Raw genomic sequence first — 20,496 nt, forward strand, 5'->3', positions numbered from 1 at the left:
AATTTATGTAATGTTGTTTTAAACCTAACAACATTTTTTAGTCCATACCGCCCATCCCTAGTTGAAAGCGTAGAGTACTTGGTACGTCCATGTTAAAGTTGACTGAACAGTCAGCGTTATACTCACGAGGGCTTCACTGCACCACTGCAACAGCGGACTTTTTAATCAACTCATGAAAAATCGGCTTTTTCTACTTCACTCGAGGGCAACGCTTCCATCTTCTCAGTGTGTGAGCAGAGCTACAGCATCATAAGTCCTTCTGGGGTCGGTTTTCTCATAACAACATGTTGTCTCATCGTAGAAGTTCATATATAGAAAACAAGGCTTGTGCCCTCCCGCCGCAGCGGCAGGTAGACGTGAAACTCCACCACTTTACTTTTTACCAGCGTGGAAATAAGTACACATGGAAACTATTGCAAGAAACTGATGTAAGACTACAGCAATCAATACAAAAGCACCTCTCATCCATCATTCTGTCCCTAACGGAAGCCACTCTGTCTCTAAATCTGATTTCTGCACATCCCTCTTTCAAAATGAGAGGACAGCAGAGGAATATCATCTCCTCATCTGTACTTTCTCCAGTCTCCTTACTGTCTCCATGGCGGCCGTTTCCTCCGGCGCCGACTGTCCTTGGACTTGGATGACTTAATCGCTTTGCATCTTTTTCACGTTTAAAAAGCTGTTTAAAAATATTACGACCATTCGGACAACTGACCTGTTCAGCGTTGGTTGTTGCTTTAAGTGTTTTTTCTTGTAAAATACTATTCAGACAGTGTGAGATACATGACCCGTCACAGCCCAACCCGTAGCTACTAACAGTGAATGAAGGCCTGGGAGAGGAAAGTTTGTATAGTGTTATTTTTTATTTCCTTATTTATTAAAGTGTCAGATTCCTCTGAGCAATTGAGCAGAAGACAAATGAACCTCCGCTGCTGTTTGTGTGATTATATTTATCCGTCTGCTGTAGTTCAGACTGGTTGATATTAATGAGCTACCGGGGCCGACCCAGTGAGAATGCCATCGCAATTATTCCCAGACGACAGCAGGACATACAGATGATACCGGGTTATGTGAAATTAACTTATTGTCACCATCCTTTAAAAAAGAAATTGTTGATTGATCACCGAAGGGAAATTAATTAAATCTCTCCTTAATGTTGTTAGGTGCTCCAGTTCAGCATTCATAAGTGGTTTACTAAAGTTTTACTGAATTTAAAGGTCATTCCTGTAAACTTTTTTAAACTTCATCAGTCTGATAGATCAGACCAACATCTAGAAAGATGTAAGGTCAAAGGGCCTCCCACCCAAGGGCCTTTTGTCTGGAAGAGTAAATTCAAACTTTTGCTGTTTTTGCAGCAAAACAGAAAAATACATCTACTTGTGAAGGGATGACTGGAGTTCCATCTTCCGTTCAATTTTGGAGCAGAAGTCAGCGTCTTTAACTATCGGTGCTAAAGCCGATTCAATAGCCTGTTAATCCTCGGCAAGGATAGACTGATTTGATTGGTTCCACATGACCTTTGGAGTTAATGAGCTTGTCGTACCTTCAAAACAAATTTACTAGCCCAACATCTAGATTTCTGGGCTACAGCTTTACAAAGACAGTTATAAATCTTCACTTGTCTATACATTACGAGGTTTAGATATTGACTAGGGGTGTCAAATTAACGCGTTAATTGCGATTAATTAATTATACGATATTTAGTGCATTATGTTTTTTAATCGCTTAATCTATTTTTTAATCTCTAATTTTACTTTTCTGTTTGCCTTTATTTTGAAATCTGTGTTTGTGCGGTGGGCTTGTTGTGCTTGAGTTGTGGGCGGAAAACAACGGCCACAATGGCCATAATGTAATGAATTTAAAGGAAAACACCTCAAGTTGAGGGTTTTTCTCAGCAATTTTTAGGTGAGATTAGGGCTGGGCGATATGGACCAAAAGTCATATCTCGATATTTTCTAGCTGAATGGCGATACTCGATATATATCGATATTTTTTCTGTGCCTTAATTGGGGTTTCCCCCAAAGCATTATAGCATAGCATCTCTGTTAGCTTCATTTTTTTCTGAGGCAAACCCTTAAAAAAACAGTCAGTTTTAATACAATGTCGTGCCAAATGTCACACAGGTTCCTTTATTAACAAAGGTCTGCACAATATCAAAATGTATAAAACAAATGAAATAAAAATAAACTGCCTGCATATATAGAATAAAAATGCTTCTTGAATGAAATAAAACAAATATCCCTTTCCTGCATAACAATTAAATTAAAATACACTGTGCAATTAATACAATGTAGACAGTAACAGGCAGACTTTTCCACTGAGGTTGACAGTTGTGCAAATAACCAAACATTTGTGCAAATCTCAAATAAAACATTCAAGTCAATTTGTCACAAAATAAGCTATATCAAAATCATAAAAAAAAAATATATATATATATATATTTTTGAAATCGATATAAACGATATTGTCTCGTACCATATCGCGTTTGAAAATATATCGATATATATTAAAATCTATATCTATCTATATCGCTCAGCCCTAGGTGATATTAAAAAAAGAGATCAATTAGATTCATTAATAACAGATCTTTTACACAATTTTTTTAAATCGCTTGTCAGCACTAATATTGATGTTTTATCCGATGTAACAACTTGATTGCAGCATGCTCGGCGCGGTGAGCATCATATCTGAGACTGGTTCTCACCTGTTCCAGCAGGTCTTCCACCTTCCTCTGCCAGCCCTCCCTCGCCGCCATCAGCTCCAGCTCCTTCTGCTGAGACACCTGAGTCAGGGCCGCCTGTTTGTCGGCTTCATACTCCTCCGTCAACTCCTCCTTCAGCAAGCGCACTTCTTCCCTACAGAAAAACAGGCACAGTTTCATAAAACCTGTGTGTGTGTGTGCTAAATATTTCATGCCTCCTAAGCTTTTTTTCAGATTTCTCTTTTGTTCTCTTTAATAACCATGAGCACTTCGGTAAAAAGTTGACTTGTACTGATAATAACAAGTGTGACTTTGAAGGGTGGGAGAGAGATGACAGACGAATACGATAACAAATACAAAAAGAAAAACAAAGGAAATGAAGCCGACAGCCTGACAAAAGAGGAGACGTGATGGCTTGTCTTTTTTCTCACCGCAGTGCTTCTCTCCATTTCTGATCCAAGTCATCTGCCATCTTGTCCATCTTCTGCTTCTCCTCCGTTCGGATGGCCATGACTCTGGCCTCATGCTGCTGCTTCTGGGTCTCAATCTCCTCCTACGAACACAAATGGATGCACTAATCTCAGCCATGTAGCGCATCATCCATCACTGCGCCTTCATTTCATCCTTTATTGTCTCTCAGAGAAAACGCAGCCTTGAGATGTAGTTTTAGAAACAACTTATTTAAATTCACTGACGTAGTTCCTGTGGACCGGTTAATTCAAAATTAACGTCTGTGTGACCTCATGGCAAATTTCAGTAGCTGCAGCTGAGTGAGTCATGCTGCTGAGCCCACCTACACATCATTCATCACCGAGGTGCTGCAGAACCTTTATGATGGGCTGGTTTGGAGACAACGCTCCTCAGGTCTGCAGTTTCCAGCAGCTGCAGAGGCTCACCTCTTTCTGTCCTGATGGCCTTGTTGCAAGAACTTAATATCTGTGACAAAATGCTGGCGTGAGTCGTAAAATCCAGACTCCACTGCTCGGGACCAGAGAAATTATGTTTAATAGTAGAAGAATAAACTTTTGAAGGAACATAAAAGAAGAGACGTAGCACAGAAGCTGTCTGACCTGGCACTGTTCAGCTTTTGCTCCTCGTTCTCACATTGTCTTAGGTGCAAGTCTAGATAACCATTATAATGGGTCAGTCAGCCCAGAAAGAACATACATTCTTCTGAAGAGGTACGGCTATCAGCAGACTGGGATGCGGTCTGTTTGCGGTGTGAAAGCTCCACGACCTTGATTCGCCCCAACTAGGAGGTGAACTCTGCATGTTTGAGCTACAAAGGCTCCCGTAGCCAGCTGCCTAGAGCACTGCAGGTTCTGAAGGAGTCCATAAACAAACATGGCAAAGGGAAGCAGCTGTGGAGAAGCCTGAAGCAGTACCAGTATCAAATCCAGATATTTCTTCATAATATTTGGGAAGTGCTCACTCATGTGCAACGTTACTGAAATGTGATCGCTCTGTGATGGCATCATAGTGCAGAACAGCACTGGTGCAAGTTTCTGACAAGTTCCTCTCGGCCTCAAACACTGGACGTGTGTCTATACTGTGTGCCGGTACGACCTGAGAGGCACTGATATATATATTAGAGCCAAAACTAGGATAAATACTAAAGAAAGATGCATATCGGTTTCAGGAGTTAAAATATGGAACAGCCTAAATAATGAATTAAAAAACTGTAGTTCAATAAATACCTTTAAAACGATGTATAAATCTAATATAATCGAAAGATACAGAACATTGGTGTGATACAGAACTATATATATATATATATATATATATATATATATATATATATATATATATATATATATATATATATACATACATTGTTGTTGTAATAATAATATCTATATACCAAAAAATGTAATTATTGGTCTTTGGTTTCCTCTAGTTTTCTGAGATCCGTCTTCTGTTTGGTTTTTTTTTACTAGTTTTTTCTGTCACATTTATATTTGTCTTCCTTCTTGTTTTGCATGTGTGTTTACTTTGCATTTTTTTTTTTGGTAGTACTATGAAGTAAACAAAGTTGAAAAGGGAAGGCACAATAAGCTTAGGCTTCAGCCTACACCTTTTAGTCAGTTTATTCCTTACTTCTTTTTTTATTATTTCTTTCCTACAAAAGGAAATGAAATGCTAAGTATTTATCAATGGAAACTGATCGACCAAATAAACTACTTCATCATCTTCATCATCTTCATCTACTTGTCCTGGTAGGTCTTACTGCTGCACCTCATCCACATTATCACTAAAATTAGAGAATATTGAATGTTTCCTCAGTTGTATGAGTCTTCCTCACAAACCAGTTAGTTGTGGAGTCCTGCAAGGTTCTGTGCTTGGACACTTCTCACTTCATTCAAGCTTCCTACTCTTTCAATTATTTAAGTAGATTATTTAAAACCAGATGAAATATCTTCATTTAGACAAAAGTCTTTTTGAACCAAAACAACTTAAAAACACAATATCTTACCTACTCTGGATGGTATAACGTGTTCTCCAGGACTACTTTGAGGAACCTTGTACTTATTTTTGACCAAGATTCATAATTTATGTCACAAATAGAACAAAAACCAAAAAAAGGATTGAAGTTTCCATCTCTTTCATCTCCATAAAAATTTAGATCCTCTTTATAGGCTCCTTGTTGAATTTACAGTAGAATTTAAAATTCATCTCCTCATATAAAACCCATGAGGCCCAAACTCCATCATGTCCTAAAATAGTTGCAGTTCCATTAGATCTTTCAAACGTACAATGGGATAGAAAGCCTTTGGATATCTTTAACTCGTCTTAAATGAATAACCACAACCACTATGTAGCTGCGAATTGATCAAAATAAAACATTTGAGGGCTTCTTATTGCTGTCCCTTCTGCCTGTGTATAATTTAGAAGCTTAAATCCCTGCAAAACGAGCTGCTCTAAATTTACTTAGAAGCTGGCCTCGGTTGGTTTCGGGCTTTTGTCTAAACTGCAAGCTGAGTGTGAATGCAAGGTACAATCCTATGTTCAGCTTGGCCTTTTTTAAAGTCCAAATCCCTTTTATTTATATAAATGCAGCAGGAGTGAGAAAGCAAAGCAGAAGACTGCAATTTCCTCTAATTATAGCTCTTCGTTCAACCTATTTATGCTTTTTCCCCCTCAAATTTTGTGCTCACTGTTTATTTTAACCTAAAATTGTGTCCATATTATATATGAACCGAGAATGAGAAAGTACTGTCATAAGGAAATCCTTTAAGTCCAAACATTACTATCATGCACAGATCCTGTTCAGGAGCAGAACAGCTCTTCCTGCCTCACTCATCACTGTCACAGCAGGCGGGTTTCTCCCAAACACAGGACCACTCAACTCATAACGACCTCATCAACATTACCTCGCAGCTGGCCTGCAGCACTGCGCTGGTTTCCCTCATTTCCTGCTCTCCTGCTTTCAAAATGCTCCTGGGGGCTCCTTTTATCTCCTTCTCTCACCTTCCTCCCTCACTTCTGTCCGTTACTATATTATCTGCAGACCCGGTGAACTTAGATTCGGTCCTACGACGGGACGACAGTCTATCAGCGGAAGTGTTCGAATTAAATCAAGTGAGTGGAAGAGAGTGCACCAAAGGAAAGACAGAATATGAGTTACATCATTTCACAAGCTGTCAAGCGATAACAGCCAGCTGATGCTGTTATATTTGAAGTGTGCTTTGATACTTGAACCACAGTTACAACTCAATTGATCCCGTTTCTCGTTATTTTTTAGGCTGGACATGACTTCAAACTGAGAGCTGCACATATTTAATGATGCCTGTGGTTTTTTAACTCTGGACTTCAGAACCTCTAAAACCATCTGTGAACTCCTACTGGATCTGAAATGAGGATATCTTGAATTTAGCAGAAATGGCATGTTAGCAAATTTCAGCTCAAGTCTACTGAATTGTTCAACATTTTCAAGCAACACAACGCTGTGCTCCTACTTCTGCATCAGCACCACGGTTACAGTCCAGAGATGAAGGAAACTCTGGAGTACACTTCCCCATGTCATTATTCAACAATATAACTACAATAACAATACATGTCTGAACAACTACAATAACAATACAAACTAGCTCCATAAAGCTTATGCAGATAGTTTTAGAGAGGTGAATCTTGGTTATTGGCGAAAGGTAGAAGCAGATTGGTGCAGTGGGAACGGGTTCATCCGGAGTTCAGCTGAGTGATGCTGTAGAGATAACCAGTAAATGCACACTGAGGTACCAAACCTTGCAACACAAAGTTGTAATATAAGTTGTTCAAAAGTCTAGCTCCCATCCTCTAAGGCAGAGGTTTTCAACTGGTTTTGTCCCAGGGACCACCATTATAACCAAGAAGCAACTCGGGGACCACTGCTTTTGGGGATGTTTGTTTTATTTTGCACCTTGATTTTAAATAAGAGTTTGGGCCTTTACAGGCTATTTATTTGCATCAGTGTCTATTTGTATTTGCACCTTTTGCTATAAAAAAAAAACAAAAAACAAAAAACAGTCAATGAAAAATGAACAATAGGAAGCCAAGAGCGCTTATAAAATTACAACGTTCAGTCTCACTTATTTGACATAGTTTGGATGGGTAAATTATTCACAAAAATGAATAGTACCGTAAATGGAAAATAAATTGAGTCTAAAAAATAAATATATATTTTTTGAATTATTATTGTTTTCCATTTACAATTTCACGGACCACCTGCAATACCGCCACGGACCACCAGGGGGCCGCGGACCACCGGTTGACAATCCCTGCTATAAAGGTGCTGTCCAGTCGCAGGCTTTCCTTAAAGGGATATTCCCGAGATAAAACAACCCGAGATCTATTATTAGATGATAAGGGGGGTAAACCTTCATTAGGAACCAAAACAAGAATCTCTAAACCATTTTGAGAATATGTGTTTCCTGCAAAATGTTAACACTTGGGGCAATTAAAGGAGCTTGAGGCTGTTTTTTTTATTTGCAAAATGTAATGCAAGTCGGTCCCGATTTTCCCGCGCTGGGCTGCGGATGTGACGTCACATGACGCTGCATGCACGTTCTCCCCGTTCTCCTGTGCCGGCTTCACTGTTGGCTGCAGTACCCCCAACGGCCGTCGTGGAAGGGTGGCGATAGAGAGTCTCATTTCTTAAAAGGAGCCGCAAGCTCCTTTAACCTACTTCAAGATTGCTGTTTTAAGTCTCTGACAACATTCAGAAAAAGTCCCTCAGCTGAAGTCATAGTGCAGATGGGGTCCATACGGGCAACGTGGAATCACACTATGTTAGTGTACAGACTGTGGTGGAGGTTAAGTTCCTGTCTAGACCGAAAACATGTGCAACACAATTGTTTTATTTCAGCACCTATCATGGCATCAGCTCAGTCTGCTGTCCAGGTGAACTCTGAGGTATATATACTCCTGCACCACCTCCACTTGCATCATGGGAGAAGAAGTGGAGGTGGTGAAGGGGTTTAAATACTTTGAGATGCAGCACTGATGCTTTTTAAGAAGGGACAGAGCAGACTACGTCTTGAGGAAGCTTATGTCCTTCAGCGTTTGCAGCAAGATGCTGAATATCTGAATATTTTCTAAAGGTCTGTAGTGGAAAGTGCATCACATCTGCAGTCGGCTGTTAGTGGAGCAGCATCAGAGCCAGTGACTTAAAACCTAACAAACTGCTGAAGGATGCTGCTTTTGTTCTGGAGCCCCTGGACATGATTGTGCAACAGAGGATACTTCTTAAACTGAAGACGATCGTGGACTAATCTGAGCATCCTGTTCACAACACAGTGATTCAGCAACAGTGTGTCTTCAGAGGTTTCTTCAGGTCTGCTGCAACACAAACTGCTGCAGTAGATCCTTCAGACCCATCACACCATTCAATCTCCTTATTTTGCGTCTGTTGACAGTAGGTTTTGCAACATTGGAAGACGACTGCAACAGATGTAGCAAAACCTTACATAAATGATCACATAAATGATAATGGTCCACCGTCTGACGTATCACCCACAACTTATCACCACGGTTCATCAGAGAGCTGATGGAGAACGTGATGGTTTTGGAAAAAGAGATGAAAGGAAACTGTTACGATAAGAAAATCAAGAAAGGGCGCGTGCTTGTGCCGAGGAGGACGTTTTTCAATAGATTAGCTTCACTGATCCAGTCATCTATGGTATAATGGTTGAAGGAGGCATCTAAAGAAGCGAATTGAAAGTGATTCATAAATGGAAATCACTTAGAAAACAAGAGATCATGACATCAGTGATCATTATCGCTGAAGCAGCAGTTTGGGAGAAGAAGTGTCTTTAAAAGTGGTTCCTCTGGTTATTATCAGACGAACTGGACTCTTGGCACCTACTTACTCACTTACTTAGGCCCATTGCTCCCAGCGGAGCATAGGCCACCAACCACTCTTCTCCATTTAACAACGTTTTGGCCTGTCCTTTCTGCCTCCCCCCAGCTGATTCCATGGCTCTTGAGTTCTGCCTCAGTGTCCCGTCTCCAGCTGTTTTTGGGCCGTCCTCTCCTTCCCTTCCCCTGGGGGTTCCAAGTCAGGGCCTGGCGTGTAGTAGTAGCTGCCGGTTTCCTCAGGGTGTGTCCGATCCATCCCCACTTTCGCATCAGTATTTGTTTCTCTACTGGCTCCTGTCTTCCTCTCTGCCACAGTTCCTAGTTTCTGATTTTGTCTGGCCACCTGATTCTGAAGATGCGCCTCAGACAGCAGTTGATGAAGGTTTGTATCTTCTGCAACGTCCTTTTTGTCCTTCTCCACGTCTCTGAACCGTAGAGAAGGATGCTTTTCACCTTGGAATTGAAGATACGCACTTTAGTTGTTGTGGTTATTTCTTTGGAGGACCAGATGTTTTTGACTGGGTTGTTGGTTGAGGTGTTTATCCTCATCAGGTTGGTCTTCTTATGGTTTATCCTTAACCCCGTCCCGAGGGATGTGGTTGATAGTTTGGTGGTCTTGTCCAGTGGTGGACAGTAACGGAGTAAATTTACTTGAGTACTGTACTTAAGTACATATCCAGAGGATTTGTACTTTACTTGAGTATTAGATTTCTTTGGTACTTATTACTCTTACTTGAATACATTTCCAAGACAAATATTTTTACTTTTACTCGAGTACATTTCTAGGAAGGCTGAAAAGTACTCGTTACTTTCAGGTCTGCTCTTTTTTCTTCTTCCCTAAAATCCTATTGGACACAAGCTGTTTTTGTCAAAGGAGGAGACCTATCACAGTGCACGCTCTCCACTGGGATGTACGTAAAGCGGAAATACGTCAAGCCTCCCCCTGAGGGGGATCCAGACTTAGTTGGATGGTGCAGGTTCATTTGGTTTCAGTTCATGATTGTTAATAAACTCTGCATCATCTGCTGTCCTCTTATGATCCCATTCATTTGATTTGTTTTTGGTGTTTCTGCAGGTTTTATATAACATTGTGGTTCTAAAAGCAGCACATCAGTGCAGCTGGTTTCAAAGAGTTAATTCTCAGAAACAAGAGTTAAAAGATGCTTAAATTAATTTAGAAAATATATAGTAATTTACTGATGTGGAAAATAAGAAATTTACTCTTACTCTTACTCTTACTTAAAGTAAATTTAAAAGCATTTACTTTTGGATACTTAAGTACCTTTAAAAGCAAGTACTTTTCTACTCTTACTCGAGTAATATTTTGACTGAGTTACTTTTACTTGTAACGGAGTAAATTTTGACCAGTAGTATTTGTACTCTTACTCAAGTACTGGGGTCGAGTACTCTGTCCACCTCTGGTCTTGTCCTGCATCTGGTTGTGGTTGTGCGACAGGAGAGCCAGGTCATCAGCAAAGTCAAGGTCATCGAGTTGTGTCCAGAGGTTCCAGTGTATGCCGTTTTTCCTTCCCGTTGTAGTGGTCTTCATGATCCAGTCAATGACTAGGAGGAGGACTAGGACTCTTGGCACGTACAGCACTCGCATATTTTTCACATAGTTCTGTAATCAATAAGTACTAGTAAAGTGTAGTGTTGCATGTTGTTGTATTCTCTTTGTCCTCTTGGCTTCTTCCTCACCTGTAGGTCGGTCAGAAGGTTGCTGGTTTCTCGGACCCGGGCTCTGGTCGCGTCCAGCTCTATCCGCAGTTTCTCCTGCGTGTCCTTCAGACAACTGATCTGATTCTGGGCCGAGCTCAGGTTCTGCTCCCCTTCTCTCACCAGCTCCTGGAGGTGGGACACCTGAGCAGATGACGACATGGTTGGTATGTATCTCAAACTGACAGACATTAAACATTAATCTTAATTCTCCAGAACCGTTTTGTAAGACTTGCATCTCGATCTGTCTGGGATGCTACAGCTGCTCCTTTATTTAAAAATCTACAGATCCTTACTATTTATGACATCAACAGTTACCAAATATGCATTTTTCTTTACAAAATATTTTCTTCAGAAGGAAATGTTCCTGAGCACTTTAGGTCATACTTTGCCACTAACTCTGAATTTCATTCCTACTCAACTCGGCAGGCCCTAGCCCTACATCCGCCTAAATGTCTGGAATCTAGAAGCCAATTTTTGTATAGATTTAGAGGTGTCAAAGTCTGGAATAGTTGGTACCATATTGCAAACAATTGTAGGTCCCTATCCATTTGCAAAAGTCGCTCAAGAGAGCATTTAATTCAACAATGTAGTCAAGAAAGCTCTTGCTTTTCCCACTGTTAATGTTTCTTTTGTACTTCATATTCTGTGTTGCCATTTGTTCAGCATAATACTCATATTTTCATGATCATGTCTACAGTCATTTTTTTTATTTTCTTTTTTTATTATTTTATTTTCATTCATGTTCTACATGCAATTTTTATGATATATTATTCATTTTTATTTTATGATTTTGTATCCTCATAACTATTTTGTTAAATGTTATTAGGTGGGGGCTCCTCATAAGCCTACTGGCTTGCTCGTTCCTCCCTGCACAGTTTCTTTTAACTGCACTTATTTGTGTAATGTTATTTTCTATGTTATGTGCTAAATAAAACTAAACTAAACTAGATTAAAGATGAGACAACAGAGTTTATAACGTCATACTTCCTGATTGGACATGTTGACTTTGGCCGAGAGCTCCTCTTTCAGGTTGTCCAGCTGCTGCTGCAGACGATCCCTCTGCTCCTCTAATGACAGACGTTTAATGTCGAACTCCTGACTCATTTTCTGTAGAGAAAGAGGGAAGAGAGAGAAGCAAGAAATGTGGACGATGACGGACATAAATATGAAAACATGCAGGCAGACCAAACATAAAACTGAATATTTATCCACCACTGATGCTTGAAATGATCAGCGTTTACAATTCCTGTGTCACATTTCCTCTGAAAGACACTAAAAATATAATCTCTGCTATAAAAGAACAGATTTGAAGAAGAAGAAACTGCATTATAAATCCCATTTATGCAGTCGTATGGAGTCCCAGCTGCCGAGTGTGATTGAGGGCTGCGCAAGAAGGACGGAAACGTGATTCATCATTTACACTTAAAAGGCCATCTCCTCAGACCCAACACTTTCTATAATCCTTCAAAACTAGAGCATCTAATCCTCGCTGGGCCACTCCGAATTTCTCTACAGAAAATCTCCTTTGCGTCTTTGTTCACTTTGTCTGCTGCTTAGACTCTTTTATGCATCCCTTATATCTCTACAGTACGTGCCGCTCTATAAAACCCCAATCCGCTGTTGTAGATACTGCGGCGGTAGTTTGTTGTAGGAACCTCACAGTCGCGTTTCAGGTCAGACCGAGTTCATTCTTCGTGGAAAACATATTGATTAAACTGCAGCTGAAGCTTGAAGTATTTAGCTCTGCGTGTCTCCTCACGACTACCTGTCTCAACAACCTCAGATCAATTTTAGATGCTGAAAATGTGTAATTATGATGCACATTTCGCTTTCCTGTCCATCCTGCAAAGAGTGATTCCAGTGTTGGATTTTTGAGATATATGGTTGCATCAGTTGCACAATTTTACAACTACAAAGTCTGTAATTTCATCCGGATTGCTATTGATTCAAAGCATCATTTGCAAACATTGTTTAGCTTCTAGTTCTCCGACGCAATGACACATAGAAGGTGTATCCAAGAGAACAGCCTGCCATTTAATCTTAACCACATGGGAGCTGAGCAGAGATCAATATCCTCTGTCTGTCACACAATGAACAGGAGAGCCGCTTCCTTCTGCTGCTTCCAGTTGATGCAGCAGCAAGTTTCGGAGGATTTTTGAGTAAACTATTGTACCTCATACGTGACAAACAAACAGAAAATACTGTACAAGTGGCATAAACTATAACTGCGACTGTGTTAATCTGACTTGATTTCATAAATCATTAAAAACTTGATGGCTTAGGTATCTCAAATATGCCATTTATACAGAATATTCTGGTGGTCACGCCCATGAAGGCTCTGTCTGGGTTAAAATTGGACCACTACAGCGTGGGCTTGTGCATGAAATGGTGATTGACGTCGACGTGAATATGATTGGTTCTAAATAGGAAGACTAAATGGGCTCTGATAACAGCAGCAGCAGAAATACTCACTAAATTTGATTTAAAAAAATAAGGGTGCTGGGATTTGTGAGTATACATGTTCATGCATCATCCCAAACAGAATTATTCTTCATTACTCTAACAGCCAACACAGGAAACTGCATCATACTGCCTTAAACTTCCTGGTTTGAGTCAGCAGGCAGAAAAAAACTGACAGGAGAGTTGTTGGACTGAACTATGACTGGTATCAGAGCGATACTCAAAGTAGGCCTTGGCGATAAACTGAAAATTTACTGTTACCGATATTCACTGCGATGACCGACGTCAATTTTCCCAGGTCGGTAAATTTGGTAGTTTGATTAAAAAAAAGAAAATAAACGTAAAAATAAACCCAAGAAAATGGCTGATGGTTCAAACCAAGAAGCGGCTGAAATAACAGGGCTGTCTAGTGTAAGACTTGTGCATTTCAACAACTTCACACACTCTCATACCACACATGGCATTTCTCATGCTGAGACATTAACTTCACCGCACAGTAACTCAGACAGACCATCTTCAGAGGTGGCAGTAACGAGTTACATTTACTCTGTTACATTTACTTGAGTAAGTTTTGAGAAATGTTGTACTTTTAGGAGTAGCTTTGAATCACTATACTTTTTACTTTTACTTGAGTAGATTTGTGAAGAAGAAACTGTTCCTCTTACTCCGCTACATTAGGCTACGTTGAGCTGTTACTTTTCTTTTATCCCTTTTATCCGCGTACGCGTCAATCTCATGACATCACTGGGTGATTCTTTGGGAAAAATGTTTGTTTTTGCATGTTTTGTCACATTTACACAGACTCAAACACACACACAGTTTCTATGAGTTCATGTTTGTTCTAGTTCTGCCGGGTTAAAAAAGAAAAGTACAAAGGCTTGAAATTTTGTGCTACTTGTGCTTAATTTATTTTTTTATTCTGTTTTTTATTTTATTTATTAAAGTACTTGACTTTACCTTAAGATTATTTTAATTTAAGCTATCTTTTATTTTTTATATTTTATTGATTTAATTTTCCTGAAGATGATTATTTTGTACTTTTGTCTGTTTGAATGGTTGTGTTAAAAAAAAAAATCAGATGTTACTCAACAGTTACTCAGTACTTGAGTTGTTTTTTCCCCAAGTACTTTTTTACTTTTACTCAAGTAATGATTTGGATGACTTTTTACTTCTACTTGAGTCATATTATTCTGAAGTAACAGTACTTTTACTTGAGTACAATTTTTGGCTACTCTACCCACCTCTGACCATCTTACAAACCAGTCACGGCACGCTACTGTGCGCTGAGTTACTGACCAATCAGCCGATCCGAAAATAGACGTTTTTTGTTGCCGGTGAAGGGTTATCGTACATTTATCATTATCGAGGTAAAACTGCCCAATTTATGGTGATATAGATTTGAGGTCATATCGCCCAGCCCAGCTCAAAGCCTGAGTAAAAGCGTCAGAATCAGAAAGTAACATCTCTAGATACAAGTGGACTAAATGGACAATTCAAAACCAGGCTGTGTATGTTTACAACTTGTGGTTTGAAGAAGAAAGAAAAGCTGCAGTTTCACGACTGACCACTAGGGTCTGACTCCACAAGCAAGTCCGTCTCTCTTGGACCCCATGTTCAAATGTCCAAAAATGAAGCCTACTGTTCAATTCCAGGAAACTGTGATGGATATTTTTCTTTAATAAACTCAAAACCAAAGAGATAATCCAAAAGAAATGAATGAAAAATGATCTGAACAGTAAACAACACTGAAATAATGTGTTATTGCATCTGCAGGATAAAACGAGCTGCAGAGAGATTAGAAATACAAATGAAACTACCGTCTCTTCCAGGCTTCAGTACATTGTGCTGATGACAAATTAATACAGAACATGTAATTTGTAGAATGAGTCATTCACTGCTTTGGTTGAGAAACTCATTAACATCTTGCTGACAGAGTTGAAGTTAGACGAGGGGAAAAAAAAACAATTCTTCTTCTTCGTCTTGTCTTTGTCTCGTCCCCAACTAAAAACAGACATTGATCTACACGTAACAAGGGAAAACACGGCCTTAGCTTACATAATATTTCCTCTCTCATCATCCTTTGGCTTTGTCTTTCAGGGAATCCATAAACACACGCCCACATGCTCACGAACGGCTGCTGTTTGGCTCGGAGGCAGGATTTAATGTCAGTGAAAATCAACCAATTAGCAGTCCGCTTCAAACAGCATCGCAAGTGTGTGCTCGTGAGGAGAATAAAAGAGAGGGACGTGATGAAATATAAGACAAAGTTCAAAATTATGTGAAGCTCTGGTAATGTTGATTCGGTTCAGAGGCAGAAAGAACATCTTAATCTATAATAACCTGCGATCGCGCGGTTATGAGTTTTCCATTCTGTTTCATTTTATACCCAAGCTGCTTTCGTGCCTTTGAGCTTATTCACTTTGACTGGATGTGAGGAAACGCTAACATAGATGGGATTCTCGGCTGAACTTGGACGCCGCATGCAGCTGGAGCCTCGTGAGAGTCATATGGCGGTGAAATGTACTGGAAACGACGCACACTAGAGAGACGTAAGCCGTCATTACAATGAGTGATTAGCCACTTAATGAACCTTTCTTGAATACTGAGATTACTGAGACGAACCGGAGCATTTTTGTTTATTTCGGTCCCTTATGTGCGAATGCAATAAGCAGTTGTGATGCTCCAGCCAGAACTGGAGGTCCTGCTGATGCAGAGGCGGAAGCTTTAATGGACTCTCATTGAAAATGGCTCAGCTTTTCCAGTGAAGGTCTATAACTGTTCCCTTTACACAGCTGTGCTGTCGTTAACTAGACAAACTCTTTTCCGTTCAGTGCGCTGGTGGTCAACTGGAAAAATAACAACACAATTGATCAGATATGAGGCCCACAAGAAAAGCAGCTTGGCTATGGAGCCAAATCAAGGCCAAAAGTTTTGCTAATTTGAAAATAAAATTTGAACCTGAAAATTGTTTTTTACAGTTTCAATTTTATTTTTTTCAGTATCAGATCTTTTTTTCAGTTTCAAATCTTTTTATTTCAGTTTCAAATCTTTTTTTCAGTTTCAAATCTTTTTTTTTCAGTTTCACGTCTTTTTTTTCAGTTTCACGTCTTTTTTTTTCAGTTTCAAATTTTTTGACAACATGGAGGCTCAAATCCTCCATGGCAGGACCCTTCCATACCGCATTCTCACCGACACAGACATACAATCACGCACCGTTTCCCCCTCCCCGGGGGGGTCCAGCACCACCAGAAGGCACCCCAGGCTGCACGGCGGGCCCCGCCAGGCCCGGGTAACCCGACCCACCCGTCCGAGGCCCAGGCCGGTGAGGGAACGCGGGTGATGTGGGACCCCCTCCCGCCCCTTGTGTTGAGTGCATGTGATTAATGCCATAAAAACAGGGAGGAGGGAGGGCCAAGTATCGATTGACACCGACCCCCCCCCCTCCCGAACTACGTGTCCTTGTCAAGTGTATTTATAAAGTGTTGAATGTGCAGTGTCTAATTTGCTGTTAAAACCGTGAGGCGGGGAGTGCCGGGCCACGCGGGACAGTGCCCCCCACGACCCGGACCCCCCGCCTTTCGCCTATGTGCGTATGAATCGTGTAGGGGGGGCAAGAGGGGGAGCGGAGGCCGAAGCCAGGAGGCAGGACCAGCAAAGCTGGCCCTGATAAGACACCCGCGTCCCCCCACCGGCCATCCAGTAGACGGGGGCCGGCCCCCCGAGCCGGGCCAGGGCCCCACCGTACCTCCACGGGCGCCCCCGGAGCCGCCGGAGCCCCCAGACGGAGGGGGAAACGGTCCAACATCCTCCCATTCATACTGACAACATAAGACATAGATACCTGGGAATGGCGCCACCCCGCCGCCGCGCCCGCCCGTGCACCCCCCGGTCAGGGGAGGCCCGATCTCCGGACCCGGCCCCACCCCCCCCCGAGGCCACCCCGGCGGACACCCCAAGGGTCACGGAGTCCCCACATCCGCAGGGGCACTTGTGACACATTTCTGCTTAAAAAGCTGTTTTAGACCGTACTTGGTAGTATGTGGGAGTGGGAAATGTCAAACTTTAAAGTGTGGCTGTTGAACTGTACAGTCTGGCATAGTTTATTGCTTTTATACTGCGATTTGTGTGGATACTAGTGACACATTTCTGTTTAAAAAGCTGTTTTAGACCGTACTTGGCAGATTTGAAACTGAAAAAAGATCTGATACTGAAAAAAATAAAATTGAAACTGTAAAAAACAATTTTCAGGTTCAAATTTTATTTTCAAATTAGCAAAACTTTTGGCCTTGATTTGGCTCCATACTTGGCATGGCTCCGCCTACATCACAGTTATACAGGATACCCCTCAACATTTATCTCAACGCCACAAACACAAGAGTAATTCTGGGTTTTGAAGAGGGAAAGAATTAGAGCGGTCAGGCTTGAACGCCAGTCATGACTGCGGCAATAACAGCTGGATCACGTTTGACAGAATAGCGCTTGATAGTCAGCTCATTTGAGCTAGTTTTTGCACCTGACAGCTCATCTTGTTGAAAAAGTCGAGCAGCTTTCACATTACAGACGGAACAGCTTGGTTATGTTTGTGTTGCATCATAATGCCTGCAACAAATTGATTTTCCGTTTTTGTAACTGCACACTTCTCTCTCACACCCTCTCTCCTTTACTTCTAAAAACATGAACACTACACATCATCTTATCATCGGATCTCTGATCATCAAAAAGATAAAAGTAGGTTCTATGTTGCTTTAAATGCTCAGACCCTAAGGTTGTGAATACTTTGGAATTCATGGTGCATTTCCTTTGGTATAGTCTGTGAGACGGAACTTACCGCTCCTCTCATGTCCACATACTGTTTTATATAACAGCTCTGCAGGTATTTGGTGAGAAACTAAGATATTGGACAAACATTGATCTGAACATGATGTCTGAATAAATGATGTGGATCACCACACAACTTTAGTATGAAAAGGAGAGACAACATTAACCAGATGCATGAAACTACAGTTTCATAACTAAACATTTACCAGATTTATGAAGCCATCCCCACATTTGGATGCCAGTCATCGTGGAACTGTGTTCAATGACACTGATTTTAACGCCCTATTTTAGCCACGAGTGCGTGGAGGCCCTCCCTATCCTAAAATCTGCATTAAAGCTACAATAGTCGGTCAACATAATCAGTGTGGTCAATTATGAACCTACAACCTTACAACCTGCATGTAGCTCACTGAAGTAAAAGAAAAACAACACATATATGGCGAGGGGTGTGGCTATCCGATATGACGGAACATTGATGAACATTCTGTTTACGCTTGAGGTTTTACGACTTTATGCCTCTATTGCAACCCAATTGGTTCTACACATTTGCAACTTCATAAATGACACATTTGTGATTAAAGAAGCTTATTACAAACAAATAAAATGAAAGTATGTGGCCAAATATTTATGCATATTGTGATGCTTAAATTTGAGTGATGAGAGAATATCATTTTCCCAACTCATTATATAAGCACAATTAATGCAGATATTTTGCTTAACATTTAGATTTAAAATCTGGTGTTTAAAAAAAAAAAGAAACACATACTTTTCTTGGGAACATAAACTTTTCTCTAAAAAAAAACTAACTTCTGCTGAAAAAGAGGCATCAATTACTCCGGCAGAAAGTCATGTTTTTATTGTGCATGCAAGAACGGATCGCGTGCACGATTTAAATTGAGTTAACAACAAAGGGCATCTGCTACACCCAAGTTTTCTCGTTATTGAGAACCAGAAAGTGCAGTTCCTTCAATGACCACTAGAGGCTGACTCCAAACATGAGTCAACTGACAATGATCGGTCAACCACCAAAATAATATTTGCAACCCTCATTTTCATATAAGATTGTTTGTTCTATAGTTAAACAAACACAATACTTAAAATAAATATAGCTGCACACACTCTCACCTTACATTTTTCCTTTATAAATTCTGGTTTGTCCACTGTAAAAGTAAGCCTGGTTTTTGTTTGTACCCATTGGTAAAGCATCGTATCCCGTGAACAGTTGCACCAGTACGGCAGCACCGACAGCCAGCCAGGTCTGATTTACTTTGTTCCACATGCACCTCCGCTTCTTATTTGAAAGAAGTAGGAGACGGCCAAGTGCATGCTGTTTTAAAGAATTGTTAGTAAAGGGTCACTGTTATGGTAAATGGATCAGGTTAAAATCATTTAACCTGTATAATGTGATCAGTTATCCCTCTTTCGGCCCCGAGGACATTTGTATTCCCTTCACGCAACCACTTTAAAATCTGAGATGGAGGGAGACGCATGTGGAGCACGAAAAAAAGACAAATTGGTGACAGAATGAAAGATGCAGAGGGAACACATTCAGAGCGGTGTTTTTTTTAGGCTAACTCTAATGTTGACCTAATTAAATGCTTGCAGTCAACTAAGGGTGCTGCTCATTTCTAACAGATACATATTTCTTTAATAACTCAGCCTGTTTTCTCTGTGGAGAAAATTTAATTGGTTCTTTTTTCTGTGCAGAGAGAGACAGATGAACGCCTTGAGAGCCAGCAGCCGTCTGTGTGGGTTCTATCTAATTAGTTCTTTAACCCCATTAGAACTTATTTCTCACTTGCTGGTGTTCAGTGTCTTATTAGTACACAAACAATGGTGGTTAAGAGGTCAATAAGCATTCAAACAAAGGACAACGTTAAATATTGTTAATATAATTAGTAAAAAGCCATCATAATGCTTTACTTTTACCTCTTCATTTTTACATTTCTTGTACTCATACTGGAGCGTTTTACCATTATTACTGCCAAACTGCACATTAGAAATGAATAAATGCAGTGTTTATAAGGTGACATTTTTCACATTTAAATAATAAAATAACAGCTTGAGGTGATGTTATGAATCACATGTTCTTGGGCGTTATAATAAATCATCACGAGCTCTCTTGGAAATCTACAACAGCTCAGATATTTTTGATTTGTTCAATTATCATCTAAAGAAAGTGTTCAACATGTTGTAAATGAGACTAAGAATGGAATGAAAACCCACTGTAATGAGCAGTTCCCTCTCCTCCTCCTTCTCCTGCTCGGCATCCTCCCTCATGGACCGATGCTTGTCCTCCAACTCCTCCAGCGCTCGGACCTGCGCCTCCCTGAAGCGAAGCGTCTCCTCCTCGTAGTGTGCTCTCAGCCTGGAGAGCTCCTTCTCGTAGCCTTGGTGCTCCTCCCGCAGGGACTGAGGGAGAGAGCAAACATTAGAGAAGCTACACGACCTCAGGACTTAGTAAG

General features: G+C 40.7%; 1 protein-coding gene across 7 annotated transcripts in view; it reads right to left on the reverse strand.

Moving 5' to 3' along the window:
• Window positions 1-20,496, reverse strand: part of LOC133425014 (protein FAM184A-like) — an 89,537-nt gene that overhangs the window by 32,659 nt on the left and 36,382 nt on the right. For all 7 annotated transcript variants that reach the window (XM_061715657.1, XM_061715660.1, XM_061715656.1 and 4 more), the window contains exons 10-14: window positions 20,258-20,443; window positions 11,738-11,860; window positions 10,733-10,894; window positions 3,133-3,254; window positions 2,705-2,855 (exon numbers count right to left, since the gene is read on the reverse strand). In XM_061715657.1, coding sequence (XP_061571641.1) covers window positions 2,705-2,855; window positions 3,133-3,254; window positions 10,733-10,894; window positions 11,738-11,860; window positions 20,258-20,443 — 744 coding nt within the window. The remainder of the gene's footprint in view (window positions 1-2,704; window positions 2,856-3,132; window positions 3,255-10,732; window positions 10,895-11,737; window positions 11,861-20,257; window positions 20,444-20,496) is intronic.

Source organism: Cololabis saira, chromosome 24 (genome assembly GCF_033807715.1).
Source record: "Cololabis saira isolate AMF1-May2022 chromosome 24, fColSai1.1, whole genome shotgun sequence".
NCBI classification, from domain to species: domain Eukaryota; kingdom Metazoa; phylum Chordata; class Actinopteri; order Beloniformes; family Belonidae; genus Cololabis; species Cololabis saira.